Below are 22662 nucleotides of genomic sequence, written 5' to 3'. Positions count from 1 at the left end.
ATCAGTCCTGTGTTCTGCTTTAGCTTGAACTATACCTGATGACTTTTTTTAATTTAACTTGGTTGATCTTACCAGAGGAAAGACCCACGGTGATAAAACTTTTTACATCTACATCTGGATTCAGGATCGATCACTTTATTCAACCTTGTTGAACTTAGTTGACTGTAGCAGATGTTTAGGGTTTTGTGGCTGTTTAGATGCCTGTTTTAATCCAAATTGAATTGAAAAATGATTGGTTGGTAAGGTTTAGAAGTATTAAGGTATGGTCTCACTGTAAACAGAAGGCTAATAACGTTGCATGTCTGCTGGATGCGAAGCTCGCTGTTCAAATAGTTAGCTATATTTGTCGGAAAAGTTGGAGAACTTAGCCCAGTTCTTTTCAACAAACATTATGGTATTAATTCTTTGTATTTTAATAGATGTAATATTGTGGGGTGGGAAGGGAGAAAAACAATAACAAAAAAAAAAAAAAAATTGTAGCACTACATGGAAGGACCTACATCCAACTGGACAGTCCAGTAGCACCTTCCTACGATGTCCTCTACGGTTTGATTTCATGCTTGTGTTGTTCTCACTCAGATGTAAATCTCTTTAGATAAAAGCGTCTGCTCAATGACTGTAGAGTAGAAAACAAACATGTCGCTGTATCAGATTTATAAACTTGGCCCAAGTACTTATAATGAATGAAACGTTTAGGGCCTTTTTACACTCATTCACCCGTTAGGGAGGGTGAATAATGTCTGTAATGAGTAACTATGGTTCCTGCACTCATCTAACAGTGGGCTAGAGGTGTCATGATCACAGTCTTGTTTGGGTTTGGAGACACAGACACCTCGTTCTCCCCCACACAAGGACAGTGGCTTGATAACAGACCTGCCCATCTTCCCCTGAACAAAAGAATGGGACAGAGAGGGAGAAAGCTGCTGGTGGCGGGGGGGGTGGGGGTGGGGGGTCAAAATGAGCTTCCTTGTCTAATCCTTCAGGTTTCCACCGAGCAAGCCACTCGTTATTTTTTTCAGGGCTTAATTGGCTGGAAAGTGGCTGACATACAAAGTTGGGGACATTAACAGGGCTGTGCGCTGCAGTAAATGGCAACGCAAAGTGACAGTTAAATTGTACCAAGGGGAAATTATCCATCTTTAGCTCTTTTTAGGGGGTGGATCAGCGGGCGGAGAAACGGGTTGTAATTGCAACGCCAGACCCCCCCCAATCCCCCCCCCTTTTTTTTTTTTTTTTGTAAAGATGTCTAATTAGGAAGGAGGCATTATAAGTAGGTGTTTGATGAAGAGAAGAATGAGGTGGACAGATAGCAGCGATGAAATGTCCGCCAACATGAAACGACTCCATGTGCAAGATTAAACTTAATGCAGTCTATAAATGCAGCTCCTTGTTATCATAAACAGCGCTCTGCACTTTGTTCCTCATGTTTATTTCTCACCTCCTGCGTTTGGAGAAAACTGCACGCTCCCATGCCATCTTCCTTCATACCGTTCGGCCTCTCTGCTGCTTCTCTCATTTGCAGAAATCTCTCTCCTGTATTGTTCAATCAGACTGTTTTGCGGCTGAACAGCCTCTTGACTGGCACTGCTGAATAATGTTGTCCCTCTTTATTTCAATTAGTGGAGCTCTTCCAGCCTTAATAACTCCATTCCTCCTCTTCCTATCACACACTTCTGCTCCCAACTCACAGAGTCAAACAAGGTCAAATGTCTTTTTTTTTTTTTCTTTTTTTTTTCTTTTTTTTTAAATATAAATTTCCAAGTAGTTGGTCATTTTGGCCATATTTTGCATCCCTGCTTGCCCAATTGATTAGAGAAAACACTTTAGAAATTATACCTGTTCACTCTGAGTCTGTAACACTCCCTCACTCTACCCCCTGCCTCCCGGATGGGGGCCCTATATGCTTTGACCTCTGTGTGATTGACATGGTAATTACCCAATCAACAGATTGATGGCAGCGCTGTCACAATACAGGGGATTAAAGTGGTCTTTCATGTTCACTCACTTGCTCTCTCCATCTTCCTCCCTCTTCTTCTCTTGTTATCACTCCATCACGTCCATCCTCTGCACGCTCTTTTGTTTGTTGCGACGGAGGGAGGTTGGCGGGATAGACCAGGCGAGAAAGCGATGACATGAGAAGAAGGGGTGCGAGCTGTTGGCGTATTTTGCGCTAAATTGCTCAGCTGTGCAGCGAGGTCATCGCAGGGGGGAGTGAGAGCTGACGGCGGGGGTCAAAAGGAAGATGGCGAAGGAAAGGGAAGAGGGAAGTGTGAGGATTTGGAGGAAAGGGAAATGAGAGAGGAGGAAATGAGCGGAGGTTAAAGAGGTTCGAGGTGGACAAAAGAAATGGAGTACAAAGAAGCGGGAGGCTGAGCAGGGAGGGGAAAGATCAGATGAGTCCTTTTATCTGCTGTATGGCTTTGCCTCTAAAAGCCTGTCCAGAGAGTCATTAGCCCCTCACAGCCAGGTGTGTGAGAGTGCGCCTGGTTGTGTGAGAATGATGTATTGGGGCCAAAAGGCTTCATCAGCCACAGTTGTGCTGTCATGAATTCAAAGGCCCGTATTGTTGAGGCGGGTCATGGTGCTTGAATTGGAGGCCACGGGGTTAACACCCCATGATACGCTCTTGATTCTCCACTGACGCAGTCCTGTATATGACTGACTGGACAGACCGGTATCTAACTCACTTTCTGTCCACTCTTCCATGTTTGTGTCTGCAGTAAGGATGTTTCTGGAGCACTCGATGCAGCGCTGGAGTGTCAGAAGCTTTACAACCAACTCCCGCGCATCCACGACATCATTGTTGCTCTGGTTGAGAAAGGAGACACAGATCTGCTGCAGAAAGGTTTGGCATTTGTCTCCCTTGTCCGGTTTTCTGATCAATTTGCAAACATATTAATAACCAGAGTGCTGATGGTCACCACACACACACACACACACATATATGAGAGCAAAGGAATGTATGATTTTATGCCAGTATTAACAGGAATTTTTTCGGATTTTCCCAGTTCACTCACATTTTCTTTTTTAAAAAGTCCCATAAACTAAAACTGAAGTCATTATGCAATGATCAGACACATGTATGGTATATATTTATATTTTTATATACACACAAAGATCTACAAAGTTACTCCTGTTCATTGCTGTATACATCACCATGTAACACAGACTGGATCTTTCTGGTCCCATTTTTACTAAGAATGCACCGATACCAGTATCTGTATCGGCTCAGTACCAAGCATGTGTACTCGTACTTGGTATTAATAAAAGTGTACCGATACCACACTAGTTGAGCTACCACAGATGTGTTTGATGACATGCTTCGGACATGTTTTAAAAGAAATAAATGCCTTGAATGTTAAAATGTGATATTTTTTGTTACACTAAAAGCGAGATCTTTGTTTGAAAACCACACATTTATAGTTGTATTTAGGTAAAACGTGCCAAATCAAAGTAAAACTTGTTGAAATCATTAGATCTGTAATGTTATTATATTTGTATTGGTGAAGCAACTTCAGAAAGGACGGGTCATTTATTACAACCTAATGAAATCTGACATAGTTATAACAGCAATAATAACCATAGTCACAATAATGTTCACATAAACAGATTTGGTATCGGCAAATATCTGTATCGGCAGATATTCAAGTTTGGATCGGATCGGAACTCCCAAAATGTGGATCGGTGCATCTCTAATTTTTACACCAAAAGTATCATCTGCTCTTTACAGTCATAGCATTGGCCGCTCAAATGGCCTGTTGAATCCTTTCCCATGGCCAGCTGTGTGTTAATGTTAAATGTCTGACAAGACACTGAATATCACTACCCTCTGGGGGGGAATATGCATGCCATGGCATTACATTGTACCCTACAGGATAACTGTACAACTTTGACATAACTAGGCTGGTTTACTTTTTTGTTGCGAGGGAGTGAACATCAGCCCCACACAGCAGGCACAGATTGAGCTTTCTCCTGTTTTGATATCTTTAAAAAAAAAAAAAAAGAATCAGTCCCCTCTCTTTTTGTCAGAGTTTTCTGAGTTTGTGTCAGACATCACTGCTGGGACATGTTTCTGCAAAGAAGTAAGCTCCATTGGAACCCTCCTGGAGCATCCTCAGTGAGATTTGTCATATCCACCCAGATGTTTTGTTCCAGTCTGTGTCATGCTGAGCTACCCCTCGAGATGGATTTTAAAGTTACGTTCCAAAGCCAGATGTGAAAGGCTTCTCGTGTCTGATTGGCTTCATGAAGTTCGGAAAAAGCGCTCCCTCTGTCACTTACCGGCTTTTTATCTCCAGCTCAGTCTGATCCAACTTTTTCTCATCATTCCTTTTGTGAGTGTCTGCTCAAAGTACTCATTCAGTATTTCTGCATTAAACACGTACGTAATAAGTGCCGGCAATTCCAAGAGCACATAAGAGTGTCAGGAGGTCAGAAACATTTAGACCAGGGTCGCGGTGAAGCACGTCAGGCACGTCACATTTGGATCATTCGCCCTGCATCTCGACAGCAGCGCGGTGAAAAGGTCAAGTTCAGCGTGGCGCGAGGCCAAGCAGCTGAGAGTGTGCGAAGGTTGACGCTCTGCAGTGTGGAGCACCTCTTCACCTCATTCCCTTTCATCCCCACACATCCCAAACCCTCGGTTCGCCACCGCACCCTCTAAAACAAAGTAAGTTTTGACGACTTTCAGGCCAAGGCACATGAAGCAGTATCGACCAGAAACAGACCTAACTCCAAATGATTATGTTTCCCACTTCATTGTTTAAAGCACGAGTTAGCGGCGACTTTTGACATGAAACACTGAATCACATTCAACCCGACCTCCGTGTGAGTGCGCGCTGAGTGCCGCAGCCTCCTGCACAATGGGCTCGTCTGGAGTGTTCGCGCTGTTGGACAGTCTGAAAACCCACCTTTTGAAATAAACACAAAAATGAACTAGAATCTCAGTCTTCAAGCCGAGTGCCTTCCAGTGATCCCAAAACACATTTACAAAGGGTTTTCACTCACATTTCAGACCTTGCTTTGAACCGAAGCATCAACAGAAAATTAAAATCGTGGTTTGTGTGCGACTCGGGCAGCCATAGCAACCACTGAGCTCATTTCCAATAAGAGGAGGACACAAAAGAAGCTTTCAGCCTTAAAATGTCTTAAACCTCAAGTTGAAAAACCAGGATTTTCCTCATAGACGCTACATGTTGTCCAAATGGTCAGAAACACGGCCGCTAACCTGTCCATGTTACATCGATACCGCGAATGAATTCCTGAGGGATTTAAGTCCAAAAAGCAGTGCCTTGTTCTGTCCTCAAGTGAGTGTAAGTACAGAGAGGGAGATTACTTTGTCATCCTTGGCTTTGCTGAATATGCAGGTTCGTTTGGATAAGTTTGTAGTTGTGTGCAAAATGTGTGTGCGTGTGTGTGTGTGTGTGTGTGGTACCTGTTCTAAAGCTGCTGCACAGAGATAGTATGTAACGCTGAGCAGAGCGCTTTAGCAAGTTTACCAGGAGAGCTTAGACTTTCATTCAGGACTTGTATGTGTGTGTGTGTGTGTGTTTGTGTTTGTTTGTTTGGGAGCAGTCTTGATATGGCTGCTTTGTGCCCGGGACATTGTGCAAAATAATGCAGTCTGAGGGGAATGATGAAGTGTGGTGTGTTTGAATACATCTGAGAGCATTTTTTTTTTTTTTTTAAATTCCTGACCTTTCTCTGCTCTGTTTTCTCCTCAGCTATGGACTTTGTGAGTCAGGAGCGGGGGGAGATGACGATGCTGTATGATCTGTTCTTCGCATTCATGCAGACGGGCCGTTACCGTGAAGCTCGAAAGATCATTGAGGTAAGCATGTGAACTCGTGCAACCGCTGACGAGCTACATTGGTGTGTTTTGAACTACTGCTTTGAGAAAAACTTTCCCAAATTTTCCGTTTTTGATACATGAACAAGTTTTAAGCATAAGGTTTTTTTTATTTCTAATGGACCTAGAGTCTGAGTAAAGTAAGTCAACATAAAAGGATGACTCCTGAATGAACTTAGGTCATTTCATTTCGATGTACCTGGTACATGAAGTCATAACATCATAGCTTTTTTTTTCTGTTATGGTTCATCTGAATTAAACTCCATTCATCAGTTATCTATAGAAAATGGGTTCATATTTAGTGAATGCACTTGATAAAAGTGGTCCCCGCCATCAGCACGATTGTCGCGGGCCTTGCAGAGGACATGTAGGATTGAATTGCCATCCTCTTTTTTTTGTTATTGTTCGTCATCTGACCTGAATATTTCATTAATATTTATATCTTTGTCATCTTAAGTCCTGCTATAAGCCCCGTAGATTAGTGTGAGAAAAAGAGAGAGGCAAAGCGGGCAGATAAGAAGCGATTTTCACATGGATAAAAGCGGAGGCAGCAGCACGTAGAGAGGCTGATGAACAGATGAAAAAAAAGGGATGAGCCTGGCATCAGAGAATGAAAGACAAGGCCATTATGTTGTCTGATCATGATGAGAACAAAACAGGAGAAGGAAAATCTGAACTCCCTCGCTCTGACATGACTCTGTCCTGGTGTGCACTAAAAGAGGGATTTGTCCCTCATGAGGATTCAGAACCTCTTAAATATTATCAACATGTTATTGTGATTCTAGATTGTATGACTGCTATCCTACTTATACTCAGCTACATGCCAATAATGTGCGAGATTGGTCCTGCTTTGTAAAAAGACTAGACATGCTGTTGACATGGCGAAGGAACAAACATGTCTGATTTTAATTCCATTGACATGTCATGTCAGGGGGGGGTATGTTAAACTGGCATTTCATTAGTAAAAACCCTCAAAGTATAAGAGCAATATTATCACCTTAGGTTACCTTTTTCTCCCTTTTACCTGTACGGTCTCATGAAAGGGTAGATCTTTACTTGTATGCTTCATGTTGAAAATGTCAACAATTTGCATGAGATATACTTTTGTCTTATGATTGGCAGGGCTTTCATTATCATAAAATTTTTACTGTCAATTACAGTAATTGCCAAACAAATGATTATAACAAGTCAGGTGGGTTTTTTTTCTTCCTTTTTTTCTATTGTCAGTTCTGTTCCCTTTCTTCTCCACTGCTGGCATCTTTGATCAACATCTTTTAGGTCCAAATCCAAGTTATTGGGCTGTTCTGCAATTAAAAAATGGGCTGTGTTTACAGATTATGACAAGACAAAAGATATTATATTATACAGTGTGGTTTAGGATGGCCTCATATATAGGCTGGTGTCCTGTAAATTAGGTAGAATATTATATAATATAGGTTAAGTGGTTAATTTTTTCCTTATTGTGCTACACCATCACAATAACATTTCTAATAGAAATATTACTCAACAAATCTGTTGAGTTGTTTAATTGTTTTGCTATTTCAATTGTCAAAAATGGTAATGTAAAGCCTTTGTTTTGTGTCAAATCACAGCTGCAGCAGTTGCGGGTTTTTATCAGTTTCAGCTCCAGTTGGAGTCAATGGAATCACAAGGCATGGGTGCACTAATGGTGTGTTGTAGTCGGGGTTATAAGAGTTGGCACAGTTGATATTTTCTTAATTTAAACACATTTACTGACTTGAACATCTGTTATTTTACCTCTGAAAGTGACTGCAGCAACTTGGGGTCGACGGTCAGTGGAACAGCTGGCAGTTCTGTATCAGTCCTGCTATGTGGGATGGACATCCACAGCCCAGTCACAAATAGGAAACCAGTCTTATTACTGTATGTTGGACAGTCGTGCTTATCAGACTGATTGATTACTTATCGGTGGAATATCAGTTGTTTATGTTGTCATTGTTGCAAGCTTGACCTTATGGAGTTAGCTTTTCTAAATTCACTGAAGTGTCTAAAGTCAATCAGGATATAAACTTAAGATGGAAAAAAATTTAGTCATCCCACGTTTAACTAAAAAAAGAAGCTTATTATTAGAAGCTGTCTATGTTTCTTGACAGTTCCTGTTCATTGGTCTATTGGTAGAAATGCTAAACGGTATTTAGACCCATCCATGTAGAATCAAGCAAAAGTTTGAATTTCTGCAGACAGTGTGAGCTCTTTCCTTGCACTTTCATGTTATAACAGAAAGACAAAAAAACCAAACACTCGCTTTAGTCTTTTTGTTTTTATGGACAGAGAAGGTGTTGTGACTGGTGTTTGGTTGGTTGGTCTGCAACTTAACTACAAAACAACACTAAATTCTCCACATTTCCTCTTTAATTTTGTGTTACAGACAGGTTCAAAGATGCAAGTGCAACATTGAAGAGAAATATCTTCCTTCTTGTCTGCTAAAAGTTTACAGAAACCCTGACATGTGTGGTCTTCAGAGCTTTATGATTGGAGTTACCAACCTGACAATGAGGTCACAAAATGCTAAAATACTTCCTGTAACTGAAGGGAAGTAAAATCCACAGTTGTGCGATGTAAGCAAAACTTTTTACGTAACACATTTAGCATTTCAACTCGCTCATTGATGCAGCTTTGATGCAAAAACAACAGGTTGATGTAAACCTTATTCCCTAGAAATTCCCAGTTTAGAGGGGTTTTTTTTTCCTTGTAAGTGCAAAAAGGAAAAACATTGTTTCAGAAATTCCTTTTCACTTGACCTGCACAGATTTTTTTTTTTAAGAAATAAGTCTCAGAATAAATCTGTTGTCCCACTTTTATCACGATGGATGTCGGACTCAGTTGACCACAATAGAGTCATATCTCTCATCACTTAAATATGCATACTTACACACTCACTTAGACGCACAACTACTTTTTTCCCTGTGAGAGAGTCAAGTGGCAGTCCAGAGTGGTGTCTCTCTTTAGGCTCTGTTTGGTATAATTGGCAGCTGATTAATCACAGCTAATTAAATGTAATGATAGAGAAAGGTGGCCAATTTTGAGCTAAATGGTCATAGTTGGGTAGGGGATTGTCAGGTGGCCAAGCCTATTATTGTGACACACGTGTGTGCGTGTGTGTGATGGTCAAGGTTAGGTAGTATTGCTAAAGAGTGGTGAGCCATTATGTGTTTTTATGTTAGGGAGAGGGGTGTGTGTGTGTGTGTGTGTGTGTGTGTGTGTGTGTGTGTGTGTGTGTGTGTGTGTGTGTGTGTTGGCTAAGTGGCCAGGTGATTAGTGGAATTGGAACATTAGGAATTGAGATGTAGAGGGTTTGTTAAGTGGAGGTGATGGGGTCTGCTTTTGCTGTTTATCTGTAGCTATATGTAAGAATGAGGAGAAATGTTTAAAGATATTTTAGTACCAACAGGTCACAAAAGACTCTTAAAGAGGCAGCAGGCTCGGGTGGAACACTCTGCACTTTTGTGTGTGTGTCCTTGAGAATGGTTGTGATAATCTGGCCTGCTTGACACTTTTCTATTTTCTTTCTCAGAAAGTGATTTTTGTGCCTTTTCTTTCCCCTGTTTGTTTTAAGTTTAAATTCTTTCAAGCTTCATGTGCTTTCTTATTTCTTGGAATTTTGTTTCGGTCCAGATTAGGGAGATTTTGTCCTGATGGATTCAAAACCCAAACACATTTGTGTGTGTGTGTGTTTGCTGTTAGTTATGCTGCTTTGAGCCCTCAAGACTTTTCTAAGTAAAGGGAATCGGAGGCAAAAAGATGGAGCACTTGCACCGGGCCTTAGTCTCTAAGAAGATTAGACAGATTGAGAGAGAGTGAGTGCTACACATTTTAATTTGTCCCTTTGGCTGGTTGGGTAAGAACATAATGCCTGGGACAGCTAGAGGGATGGAGAGGCAGGGGAAAAGACTGAGGAGGAGTGGGAGAGATTTGGAGGAAGAGGGAGGGATTGAGGGATTGAAAAAGGAAAGGATGATGACAGCAGTGAGGGATGGTCAGACAGGGATGAGGCCAGTCTTTTCTTTCCTTTGACGTCCCTCTCACGGTATGATGGGCGTCCATCAAAGAGGCCAGCGAGGATTGAATGCTGCTGATCCTCGTTCAGATTAACTTCCTGCCAGATCGCACTGTGTCCCTTTTTTTTTTTTTTTTCTTAGCCAGATTAACATGAAGAGGGGGGGGGGATGAAATTTCTCAATCCAAGTCTTATTCAGATTGTATCAAAGCCCCAGGAGACAGATGAAATCCTGCTCACTGCTTTTGCATGATAATAATCATCTAGGCAGTGCACATTCATTCATTCATTCATTCATTTTCCGAACCGCTTATTCCAATTCAGGGTCGCGGGGAAGCTGGAGCCTATCCCAGCTGGCTTTGGGCGACAGGCAGGGTACACCCTGGACAGCTCGCCAGTCCATCGCAGGGCCACACAGAGAGACGAACAACCACACTCATGCTCACACTCATTCCTAGGGGCAATTCAGAGTGACCAATTAACCTAACATGCATGTCTTTGGATGGTGGGAGGAAGCTGGAGTACCCAGAGAGAACCCACGCATACACGGGGAGAACATGCAAACTCCACACAGAAAGGCCACTGACCAAACCAGCCAAGGATCGAACCAGCGACCTTCTTGCTGTGAGGCCACAGTGCTAACCACTGTGCCACCGTGCAGCCCATGGCAGTGCACATATCAGGCTAAATCACAGCTACATGAGCCTCCAGATCAATCTATGTCAGCCCGTATTGACAGCACAAATACTCTGCTTGTCTGTGTATCATTGCTGTCCTAAAACTACAAACCAATCTCTGGAAAATGGAGGACTACAGTTGCAGAAAGCTCAGAGTCAGAGCCATTTAAAACCGGTCCTGTTGCGTGGTCAACACCAGCAGTACAGAGCAGCGCATGAAGTGATGATCTTATTGTTCAGATGTTACTTCTTGCAGTTTCTTCAGTTTTTTTGGTTAAGTTTTAAGACCGTCAGTATTTTTTTTTTCAATTATTTGACTTTTCCCTAATGTTTAATCAATATGTATCCTGAAACTAGAATTGTATTGTGGAGTTAATAAAAGTGACCACTAGGGATGCGCATCTAACAACAACTCACGATTAGATTCGATTCTGACTTTTGGGGTGACATTTCGATTCAGAATCGATTCTTGATTCAAACAGATTTTTGATTTGTCATTACACTTAAGTAACAAAAGGTGCTAATTTCCTGAGCAACTTAATTTTTCTATAAGCTAGAAAGAACTGAGAAATTATTTGGGCCAATTCAATTTAAATTGCGACATGTGCAGAACTTTTTCAGCTTGTCATTTTTCTTCATTTCAATCAGGAAAATACAACCCATTAGCCAGACCATCATTTTGCTGCTATAAAGCCCAAGAAGACAAGTAAAAAGATAAATAGAAACAATACAAATGGCAAAAGAAATGTATCTATGATTTTTTTTTTTTTGGAAAAAAAAAAGGAATCAAATCCGATTTGATTCCTCACCCCTACTGACCCCTACCATGTGTTCTGGAGTTGACCCTCCATTTGTACCTATTGGCAGGAGCTTAAAAAGTGTGTGGATAAAATATTGTCTGTTGACCTCCCCCCTACTTTTGTGGTAAAATATTTGGGCACTTTGGAAATAAATCTGATAAGACCTGAAGACAAATACATTTTTAAAATCATGGTGCTAGCAAGCAAAAAAGCAATTGCCAGAAAAAGGATAAAGGATGAAACACCTCAGATAGATGACTGGTTAGAGGTGATGCACAAAATCTATGTAATGGAAAAGATCCCTTTCTCTCTGAGACATAAGGTAGACGAATTTAAAAGAATATGGCCAAGTTGGTTAGAGTACTTATCACCAGTTATGTCAGATTTTATTTGAAGTATCTATTATCAAAATTAAATACCCTTGTTCGTTAGGGGTTGGTAATCAGAAGTTCATTTGTTAAGTTATTTCTATGGTTTTTTTTAATTGTTTGTTTTGTTTTGTTATTTGGAAAAGGGTGAAAATGTGCCACTGGGTTCTTAAAATTGAATTGGTGTGGAATTGCTCAATAAAGAGAAACTTGAGAAAAAAAAAAGAATAAAATGCTGGTCCAAGGGTCACTTCACATCAGACTTGAGAGGGAAAACCTTATGGTGCATCTGGAGCTAATGAATTAAGTCAGAGATGCAAAACCTTGGTAGGTTAAAAATTTCATGAATTATCTTCATTGTTATAGTTAATTATGATTTAAATTTCATGCAAACAGCACAAATAGCTGAAGTTAGTGCATTAACCCTCTCACTGTTGGGTTAATAAAACAAGAAACTTAAAGTGATGGAGATTTTAGTCTACTGTCACGTTATAAAATTACATTTTTTGTTGATTTTTTTCAAACAAATAAATATAATCCCTTACAAAATTTTTGTCATTTTTCTTGTTTTTATTGATCTTTTTACTTCTTGGGCATTATAGCAGCAGAATGATGGTCTGGCAACTGTGTTGTTTTTTCCTCGTTGAAATCAAGTAAAATGACGAGCAAAAAAAAAAAAGTTTTCTACATTTATTTTTGGTTTTAATCAACAAATATGATCAATATCAAAGAATTGTGAGAATTGCAATTTAAATCGAATCGGCACCTAAAAAAATCTGAATCGAATTGGGGACAAAAACAAATCGTCACAGCCCTACTTTCTACCAGTTCTACTGTCTGTGAGGCAAAGCTTTGCTTTGTCGCTTTTATTATTTTTATTTATGGTCTGCAAAACCACTCGGGGGTGAACAAACGTTACGGAAATGCATCATTATTGTTGCAAAGGAAAACTGTTGAATTCATTGATAGTTAGTCATGCTCCAAGGAGCCTGGTGTTTTTATCTAAAAAAAAGAGGTCCAAAAAATACAAAGCGAGATCCCAATAAAAGGCAAATAAAGAGAAATGAAAAAATGTTTGACAAAATAAGACATGAAATGACGAAATGGTAGTAAACAACCAGTGGAAAATAGAGGGAAAAATGACCCCAGATATGGAGAATGGCTTCAGCAAAATGAGACCTCAGATTATCATAACAGCCATGTTAAACAGTCAAATGACTTGTGGTATTATTGTTTGTTTTTCAGTCTGGATGTTTTTATCCTTGACTGTAGCAATACAGACGGTTCTTGAACACATCTGCAGTCATATTTTATCATTCCTGTAATCCATCGTTGGCCACACCTGCTTTTAAGGACAAAAGCTCCTTTTGTAAACACATTTTCAAAACAACTGATAAATCAGTTTGTGTTGTTTTTTTATGCATTTTTTTTATGAATTATTATTGGTGTACATGGAATTATATTAGACAATGGAAAATGTCTTATGTTGAATTGTATTAACCTGTATAAACCCCAATCATGGTGATTGAAGTCAGTGTTGTAAATTACTCCAAACAGGGTTTATGTTATATTGTAACAGTCTAACCAGATATTCATCCATTTCTGTTTTTATCTTCTGAAGTTGTATCCTCTGCTCTCCTTTTGTAGACTCCTGGGCTGAGGGCAAAGCCTGGACGTCTGCAGTGGTTTGCAGACAAATGCATTTTTACTAACCAGGTAACACCCCCACACATACAGTCAGGACAATGTGTATTTAGACACTGACACAAGTTTTACTATTTTAGCTGTTAACTAAAACCTATTCGATCCACCTGGAAATAAAGTGCTCTCTTAGTTTTAATTTAGAGGATATTCGCCATCAAATTGAAGGAAAGGTTGAAGATTTACAGCTCTTTAATATGTAGCTGCCTTTTTTCAAGTTTTTCAGTGAGCCCAGTATCAGCAGCTCAGTGTGCCATCAAGAGAAGATGTAAGGAAGGCAAATACAGAAGGTTCACCCCAAGGTATAAACCATTAGTCAGCCTCAAGAATAGAAAGTCCAGATTAGACTTTTCCAAAAAAGAAAAAAACACCAAGAGAAGATGGCTCAGTTCTGGAACAGCTCTCTTGGAGGAGATGAAACTAAGATGAGAAGCAGAATGATGGGGAGAATAAAGTGTGGAGACGGCTTGGAGAAGCTCGTCATCTGCGGTACATTACATCTTCTGGAAGACACAATGGAGGCAGTTAGATGGTGAAAGCATATGTGGCTTTCTGTGGCTCTATGGGTCGCTGGTGTTGATTGATGTCACAGCAGCGTGGATGAACAGAAAGACCCCAAAACAAGCAATAACTAAAAAGACAACTGCAGTAAAGGTTGAGCAAAGGATCCCAAAGAAGAAAACCCAGCGTTTGATGATGTTCATGGGTTCCAGGCATTTTATTGACAGTATTGTTTTTTGTCCGGTTACCTTTGAGCCCCTGAAATGAGAATTTGCATTAAAATGTTTTCATTTCTTAAACACCTTTTATAGGATTTTTTTTGTTGTTGTTGTTGTTTGTTTAGCCTCTTGAATTAAACCTATAAGTCTGCACAATTATATCTCAGTTGCTGCATTTCAGATCCAGACTGGTGGCATATAGAGCCCAAATCATGACAATGTGTTGCTGTGAACATGAATGTGTGTGTGTGTGTGTGTGTGAATAGATGGAGCCCCTGGAGAAGATGGTGGAGATAACGGCCAAGCTGTTTGAGTGTGACAGAGATGAGATGTACAGTTACATCCTCCGGCTCTGCAGTAAGTCTCCTTCCTTCATTTCTTTGTCTTGTTTCCTTCGGTGTCCTCTGCTTTTGTGACCTGCCACCTATACGTTTGGATGGGTATGTGACAGAGTGGGATCGGTCAGGAGTGAGAAGAAGACATGGTGTGATTGCTGCAGGGGAGAGCAGAGTTGATAACGAGTGATTGGAGTGTTAAAGCTGATTGTCAACCCATTACCCCCACTTCCCTGCACACGCACACATTTGTTGGTGTGTTTGATACACGACAGCATAGCTGAGAGTTGGTCAGTTGATCAGATTAGAGCTTTGATTGCCTTCTCTCAGCATGGAGTGCTTTGTCAGAAATACCTCTTCTGCATCAGCTTGGTGGTGATAATTCAGAACATAGGTCTGTGTCACAGCTTTATAGCACATTCTATTCCCTTCCTCTCAATGCGCACACACACACACACGTTTGTTTTTGTTTTTAGAGGAGACGAATGACTGGCAGAAAGCAGAAGCCATGTGGATGAAGATGCAGGAGGAGAACGTCATTCCCAGGGAGAGGACCCTGCGCTTGCTCGCAGATATCCTGAAGAGTAATGGCCAAGAGGTTCCCTTTGAGGTGCCTGAGGTAAAAACCTGGCTTTATAAGGTGTAACTATTTTATTTAGAGCAGGGGTGTCAAAAGTCGGTCCTCGAGGGCTGCTGACCTGCAGGTATTTAAACTATCCCTGCTCCAACACACCTGGTTCACATTAAACGGAGCCAACAACCTATAAGGTTTTCCACAATGACTGGTTAATTTGAGTCAGGTGTGTTGGAGCAGGGATGCATGGAAAACATATAGGATTGTGGCCCTCGAGGACCGAAGCTGGACATCCTTGATTGAGAGGAGGAAGAAAAAGTGCCAGGAGGTTCCACCAGAAAAAAAAAGAAAGTAAAGCAGATAAATCTGAAAGAAAAGGTGAAGAAACTGTCAAGAGTTCCAGGGGAGGCTGCCGAGTTTAACGTAACAAACGCAACATAAATCATTACAGTGTGACTACATCTCATCTCTGAATCAATAAGTTTAGTTTTTATCAGAAGCAAATAGATTCTTTATGCCTGGCTTGTAGTTGATAAGTAGCTAAGACCGTTTTGACTAGTTCTGCTGGGACGAGCAGGGATTGAGACAACATGGCTTTTCGTAGTTTCACTTCTGACAAAGCTTATTTCAGACTTTTGTATGAACATTTTCTTACTTTTAGTCGCTGCATCAGCCTGTCAAAGGTTGGGGTTGGGTTTAATGTAGATCAGATGTTAAACGGACATCTTTCCCTTTCAGTATTAACTGCTAATGCACTCGACTAAAGCTGGATTTATACTTGCATGTGCAAGGTCAGTTACGGCGTAACTGACGTATGCACTGCAGAAGCTAAATGCGCACCTCTTCCAGACCCAACGTGCACCCCTCCTTACAGCGCAGTTAGCTGAAAGCGGAAACCTCCGGCGGTTAAAAGTGAAGCCGATGCAGAAGTGCCATAAAATGCAGTTCCTCCTTCATGCACTAGGGGCTCCAAAACAGAGCAAATCCCCATAGACTCCCATGTTTAAAAGACCAACTTTACAGCAGAAATAAACATGTTTACAGCCTTGTACAGAAAAACATTTTAGGTTTAATAGGTCAGGTTTACCTTCATGACAACTGTGGAGGGGAGTGAAATTTCTTCTAACTCCTCCGTTTAAAAGTAATTTCATCTCAAAATTTGGCATAATTTGGGGCGTTTACTTTTGATTGACAGGTACCCGATATCCTGCTGCAAGGAGGAGGAATGGAGATTCACCGCGGTTTTTAGACCACTTAACATTGTGACCTAGCATTAGCTGCTTATATTCGTTAGCTGGTTAGCTTCTGTTATCTGCGGGTTAGCACAGATAGCTCTTGTCTGCAAACAGTTCGGAATTTGATAGATGTCAATCATCCACCATGACGTTCACAGCCCCCCGCTCGGCTCCACCTCTTTGCCCATTTTTTTATTTTTCAGTAGAGACGATATGAGTGACGCTGTCAAGATGGCGATGGTAGGAACCGCCCAATGAGCTTCAGTTTAGCTCTTCACAAACCTACAGGTGACGTCACGGAGGCTCCACCCATCTTTTATAAACAGTTACTGAGGTTACGTGGAAATACTTGTTTGTGATTGGTCAGGTTCTCATTACGTGTTTCCTGGAGCTTTTCAGTGACTTTGTGCTGGAACCGTGAAACAGAAATGGCAACACCATCGCTATTTGTTCAAATACGAGAGGACATTTCACTTGGCCTATTGTACGCAGACACCACACGAGTGTAGATGCAGCCCACGGAGCCATTTCAGGTTGTTCGGACTTCTGGTCAGGATGCTTACTGGATACCTTGAGGAGTGATGTTTCACACATCTGCCTTCACAGAGATCCCTCAGGGGAGATCCAGTTACCAGTTGCAACAAAGGACCAAGGAGTCTTTAAAGTCATTTATCCCTTAAACCAGGTTACCCGGGGCTACCAGAATGACTACTCCTGTTTGAGCTCCAAAAGTAAAGGTGTACGTACTCTATGCACAAAAATGAACAGTGGCCTGAGAGGGAGAATTATGATCCGACCTGTGTCTCCCAGCTCTGATTGAACTCTGTATCACTCAAATTGGAGTTCTGCAGGCCTGTAGCCCCGATGACCTGATCCCAGAACATGAACAAAACCTTAACTGTACCAATACTTTAACTAATGGTTTCCCTTTACAGATCATGAGGAGAAAAAACTGTAAATTTCAGAATTTGCTGAATTTCCAGTAAAAAACAAAAAAAAAAAAATTGAGAATAACAGGACACATTCACAACAGCAGCTGTAATCCAGAGTCCTCTAACTGTACACAGTCATACTGCAGTAGCATGGTTTATAAAAAGTGAAGCTGCCCTCCATCGTCACCACTTATTGTCAGTCTGAAAACACCACAAGTATTTCTTTCCCCTGAAATAAAAACTGTTGCTCATTGAATAGATTAACCAAAGAGCAAGTTGACCCTGGCCTCTGATTTTTACAGCTAACCCCCCAAAAACCTCAGCAAACTCTTATCGGCTGCTCTCCACGCAGCCCACCCCCCTTCTTTTCCCTTTCACTGTAAGCCTCTGTTCATTACATGCAGAGCAAACAGGATTGAAGCTCCGATCTGAAGTGTAGTCAATCAGACGGGCTGGTTGGTGAAAGGAATTACAGCCTGATCTGTCTATAAATCTGTAATGCCCGACTAATTTCGCCAGCAGCTAAATGCCACCATATGGCTGCTGCTTGATGCTCAGCTGGACTGAAATTAAGTGAGAATCAGATCTTTTTTTATCTCTGTGATTTAATTACAGTAAGAACAAAGAGCTTTTGCATCAAACGAGCTTTTTCTGCTCCTTTCCTCCTCACTGCGCGCCTCCTCTTCGCTTCGCATGCTCCTGCAGCATGAAGCATGATGAGACAGGAAGTGATTGCTGTTGCCTGAAGCGACGAACTTGGTGACCCCCAGAGGCTCTCCAGTTGACACCCCCTCACTCCAACACACACGCTCTTCAACACACACACTTTTCTTTTGCCCCCGGGGTGCCAGACCTAATTTGCCCCCAGCCAATACAGCTTAACCCCCTCCCCTCACTGCTTTATGGGTGACCAAGCATTAGGGGACCCTGCCCTGGCTGCCCGGCATTATTGCACCATCATACACACACACACACACACATACACACACGCGCTCTGCAACAGCTGAACAGTTGAGACTGAATATTTTCAAAGAAATATCAATTCGAGTTTAACTTTTGTGTCATTTACAGACGTGGTACAAAGACGCTGACACCGATCAGGTAAAGCCAGCACCACCAACCCCGGCGGTAGAAAGCAGAGCTGATTACCAGGGCCGTCTGTTGGCGCTCTGTAAGAGGGGCAAGGCTAAAGGTAAGCAGCAGGGGGTCGCCCCACATGTCATGGAGCACAGTCAAACACAAAGGAAGCTGGTTTTAAATTTGTAAACCATCTTAAGTGTTTACAGTTTCCATTTCCAGTCTGCTGAAACTTCAGTTTGATCCTGCAGGAACATGTTATTGATCCCAGAACTTCCTATCACAACTCAGATGGCCTCATCTGTGTACTTTGCGATGAAAGGACTTATGTTGTGTAAATATGTGACACACGGCCCAGATTGTATGACTTGGTGTCTAATTCAAGCAATATTCCAAACATTGTCTTTCGTGGGCAAAATCTGCAAGATCTGACTGCTTTGCAAAATAAACCACATATGATAAATGTGATTCTTATGCACATGTGATGTAAAATCGCTTTGTTTCCACCTTAGTGTTCATGGAGCCGAGGTCAGCTGCCATCTCCATCCTAATTTTTATCAGAAAAAGGAGGAAAAGATCAAAATAAAATAGATGTTCTTGTGCAAATAGAACAACTAAACTTTTTTTAAATGAAATGTGAATGGGAATAAAAGGCTTTTTTGACCTTTTTTTTTCAGAGATCTGGTCATGCTTGCATTGTGCTTACAGACACCCTTAGCTCTGGGATAAACATGATGCTGGCAATGTGTACGCATCATGGCACACGCGCGTTCTCAGAGTACTTTGACATGTAGGCCGCACGCGTTAACATGAGGTAACATGGTGCGTGTGTTAGATGTAGTATTGACTTGAACGCTAAAGCCTCATGCAAATAAGAGCATGAACATATTGGTGGTGAACACAATGGCGGGTAGTTGAGTGACTCTCAACTCTGTTTGCAGCTACCAACATTTCTATAACTATTCATCTCTGCTGCAGAGTTGCAAACACTTTTACCTAGTTAGCAACAGACTGGTGTTGAACTTTTTGGCTGCAGGATGCTTGCGTTTTTGCAGCAGGTATGCACACAGATATATGTGCATGCAAGCGTACAGAGCAAGTATATTCCAGCCCTTACAGTATGCTCATGCAGGTAGACTTCTAAGCCTTCGAAACACCTGTGACTTTGATTGTCTGCGCTCATATATCTGAGAAAAATTAAGATTTCGATGTCAGTTTCTGATTTGTCTTCATTATGAACATGTTCCAAATTGCCATTTGTCTTAACTTTTATGATATCTTTTCTGGAAGGCCTTTTCTTTAGATATAGTGGATAGCACCTGGTTGTGAAGAACATATTTATTTAGTTGTTCACTGCTGATATTACAGATCTCTCATTCTGTTAACATGAGGGTTATTTGTATTCCTGACTTTTTTTTTATCTGATACAATCTAATTTGTTTTCTCCTGCTGTTCTTTCTGCAGAAGCATTTGGGATTCTGAAGGAAGTTGACAAAAGAGGTGTGTCAATAACGGCTTCGTCTTATGACCACTTGATCCGTGCCCTGTTGGCTGAGGGAGCCATTGAGGATGCAATGGTTGTCAAGGGAATGTAGGTGTTCACACAGGATTGTTTAAAAAAACAAAACAAAAAAAACACATGTTTTCTTTGTGTTTAGCTGTTTTCAACAATGTAAAAAGAAAACACTGTTATTAGAAGGAGGACAGTAATGTGAAAAAGTCACAGTAAAGTGAAAAATGTTTGAGTTGTTGCGTAACACTGCCGAGCACTTTACTATTCCTACTCTTCCAGGGCATTCCTTGTAAAAGCTAGGTTTAGGAATCAAAATGTCATCCTGATGTAAAAGATGTATTCGAAGAACTTCTTCAGAGCTGGGACAAAGCTGCATCAAACGCAGACAGACTTGGTGGTTGGTTTTAGCTGATCATCCGATGCAGTTTTCTGAAGAAATATGAGACACTATTTTCTAAGGCTGTGACGATATGCTTCTTGTCCTGATTTGATTCCGATTTTTTATGTACAAAAATGTACAAAAAGTTTTTTTGCTTGTCATTTTTCTTGATTTCAATGAAGAAAAAACAACACACTAGCCAGTACATCATTCTGCTACTATAATGCCCAAGAAGACAAGTAAAAAGATCAGTAAAAAAAAATAAATAAAACAACAATAAATTTTATAATGAATTATTTTTATTTATTAATTAAAACTTTTTTTTTTAACAAAAAAAATTTGATTTTAAAATTGTGAAGCAAAAATCCCGATATTTGATTTTCCCACCCCTATTATTTTCCCAATTTTCCTTTTTCTTTTAGTCCTTTTTACTCGCATTTAACATCAACTAAAAATCTACAAATCATCCACTCCGCTGCTTTTGTAGGTTCAGATCATCACAATGTGTCGCAGTTAAAATCTGTGAGATATTTAACGTCAGAATAGAGACATGGCTCAGCTTTTATACTATTGGTTCTGAACATGAAAAATAGCACTTTTAACACGCAGTGTAGTTAATGCTCTGCTACCTCCCTGTCATCTTCAGCTGATGCCACACGGAGCTAAGCTGCAGCTCTTCTGCAGACATGAGGATTATAAAACTATGTTAACATACTCAACCCTGCTGGATATGAACAATGGTTCATGCTAAGCCCCAACGTACACACACGCGCGGATGTTCAGATTACTTTTGGTTTTCTGGGAAACAGATGACTTTGTGCAGAAATCTCAATCTTCTTCCAATTAGTAATGTATCATGTGTTGTTGTGTTACCGAGGCCACGTCAGGGCTTGAGCCTGGAGACAAATGGATGTACAGATGAGGGGGTATTACAGATCCAAGCTTAGCACAGAGCGGATCTTCTCTCATGTTTGTCTTTTTAGGTAATCTCCTACTTTTACTTTATCTCCTTTTGTCATTTTCTTTATATCACTTTCTTTCTGCAGAAGAAAACAGAGAAGCAAAGAGATAATAACATAATGACACACACTGAGAGAAGAGCTGCAGTGACTAAATTGAACAGAAAAAAAAAACATGTAAAAACATCCATTACACTATCAGTCTCTACCCTGTTTTCTGCTCTCTGCACTGTTCTCTATTTTTATTACAAGAATAATCATATCAATTTTAGAGCCGTGTTTCAACAAGCACAAGGCAATATGAGTGATAACCCATCTCCTGTCTGTGAATTGGTTTATGGCATCCCCGCCTGGATAAAAGCTTAGTTTATCTGCACTCTTAATGAGAAGTGAAATGAGCTGAGAGGAGAGTCGGGGAAAGATTGAAATGGGAAGGAAAGGATCGAGATAAAAGGGGCTAAATAGGGAAAAAAAAGAAGTGAACGAGAGAAGGAGGGCTAGATTTAATCATGTGTGGGGATAATGAAGACGCTATAGGCATTAATTCTCGGTGCATGAGGGTGTGTGTTTGTTTTCGGGTAATCTGTACAGAATTGAGCAGCAGGGTGCTTATGGTGAGATTAAGGGATTGGGAGAGAGTGATGATGAGAGAAAGAGGCATAAGATGAATTCATTGGCTAAAATGCCTAGAAAAAGGAGGAGAGTAGCAGAGAGTGTGTGTTTGGAAGGAAACAAGGTGAGTGAGAGACCGCCTCGAGAGATTTTCTTTCTTTTGATAAGAATAATTCTGACCCACACCCCCGCTGTTCGGTCTCCGCAGCAATCAGCCAGCGACCCTGTTACTGCTCCAATCTTTTGGCGTGACCCTGTCACAGCAGCTGCCGGATGCTGCTGGCCTGGTGTCGCCGTGGTGATAAGGATTGCCAGCCTGATGCTCAATTGAGCGGAAGGATTAATCTGGTTGCAGGGCTATAATGATAAATACAAAATAAAAAGAAAAAAGGCAGGAGGCAAGTTTGATTGAGGTTCTAATGGCAAAGAAATGAAAAGAAAGAGGGCTTGAAAGGACATCTATATATATATATATATATATATATATATATATATATATATATATATTCACAACAAGGGAAGGAGGACATGATGGGGGACTGAAGTAGCTCCTGGACCCCCCCCAGTACGGTAGTGTTTAGCCGCTTCAATCATCAGCCTTATATAATACTACGTAGAGATGTACAAAAACACACACTCTGGAGCTCAGCAGGAAGAAACATGACATATTCAGCGACATCAATCAACTGCTTGATGTCTGTATTATTTTCAGGTCACAGCAGGCGCTTTACTGGAGGCTTGGACTTGCTGCCAATCAGATTTGCTCCCATTGTCTTCTCTGTCTTATATCTTTCAGCTCATGTGTTTATCCTCTCTCCTCTCTGTGGAGTCTAATGCTTTTCTAAATGTGATGCCTCAGAATGACACAGAAATCAGAGCTTAAGATGCCACATAGATAGGTCAGTCATTGCAGAT

The 22662-nt window shown here is 41.0% G+C and overlaps 1 protein-coding gene across 1 annotated transcript in view; it reads left to right on the top strand.

Moving 5' to 3' along the window:
• The window catches only part of lrpprc (leucine-rich pentatricopeptide repeat containing), a 74213-nt gene that overhangs the window by 33581 nt on the left and 17970 nt on the right, over positions 1-22662 (top strand). The window contains exons 24-30 of the mRNA XM_079248575.1: positions 2721-2845; positions 5724-5830; positions 13359-13427; positions 14398-14488; positions 14943-15085; positions 18279-18399; positions 19749-19875. Of these exons, the coding sequence (XP_079104701.1) occupies positions 2721-2845; positions 5724-5830; positions 13359-13427; positions 14398-14488; positions 14943-15085; positions 18279-18399; positions 19749-19875 (783 nt within the window). The remainder of the gene's footprint in view (positions 1-2720; positions 2846-5723; positions 5831-13358; positions 13428-14397; positions 14489-14942; positions 15086-18278; positions 18400-19748; positions 19876-22662) is intronic.

Source organism: Telmatherina bonti (assembly GCF_933228915.1).
Source record: "Telmatherina bonti genome assembly, chromosome: 11".
Taxonomy (NCBI): domain Eukaryota; kingdom Metazoa; phylum Chordata; class Actinopteri; order Atheriniformes; family Telmatherinidae; genus Telmatherina; species Telmatherina bonti.
The sequence above is the reverse complement of the archived record's forward strand: the minus strand, read 5'-3'. Positions and strand labels throughout refer to the sequence as shown.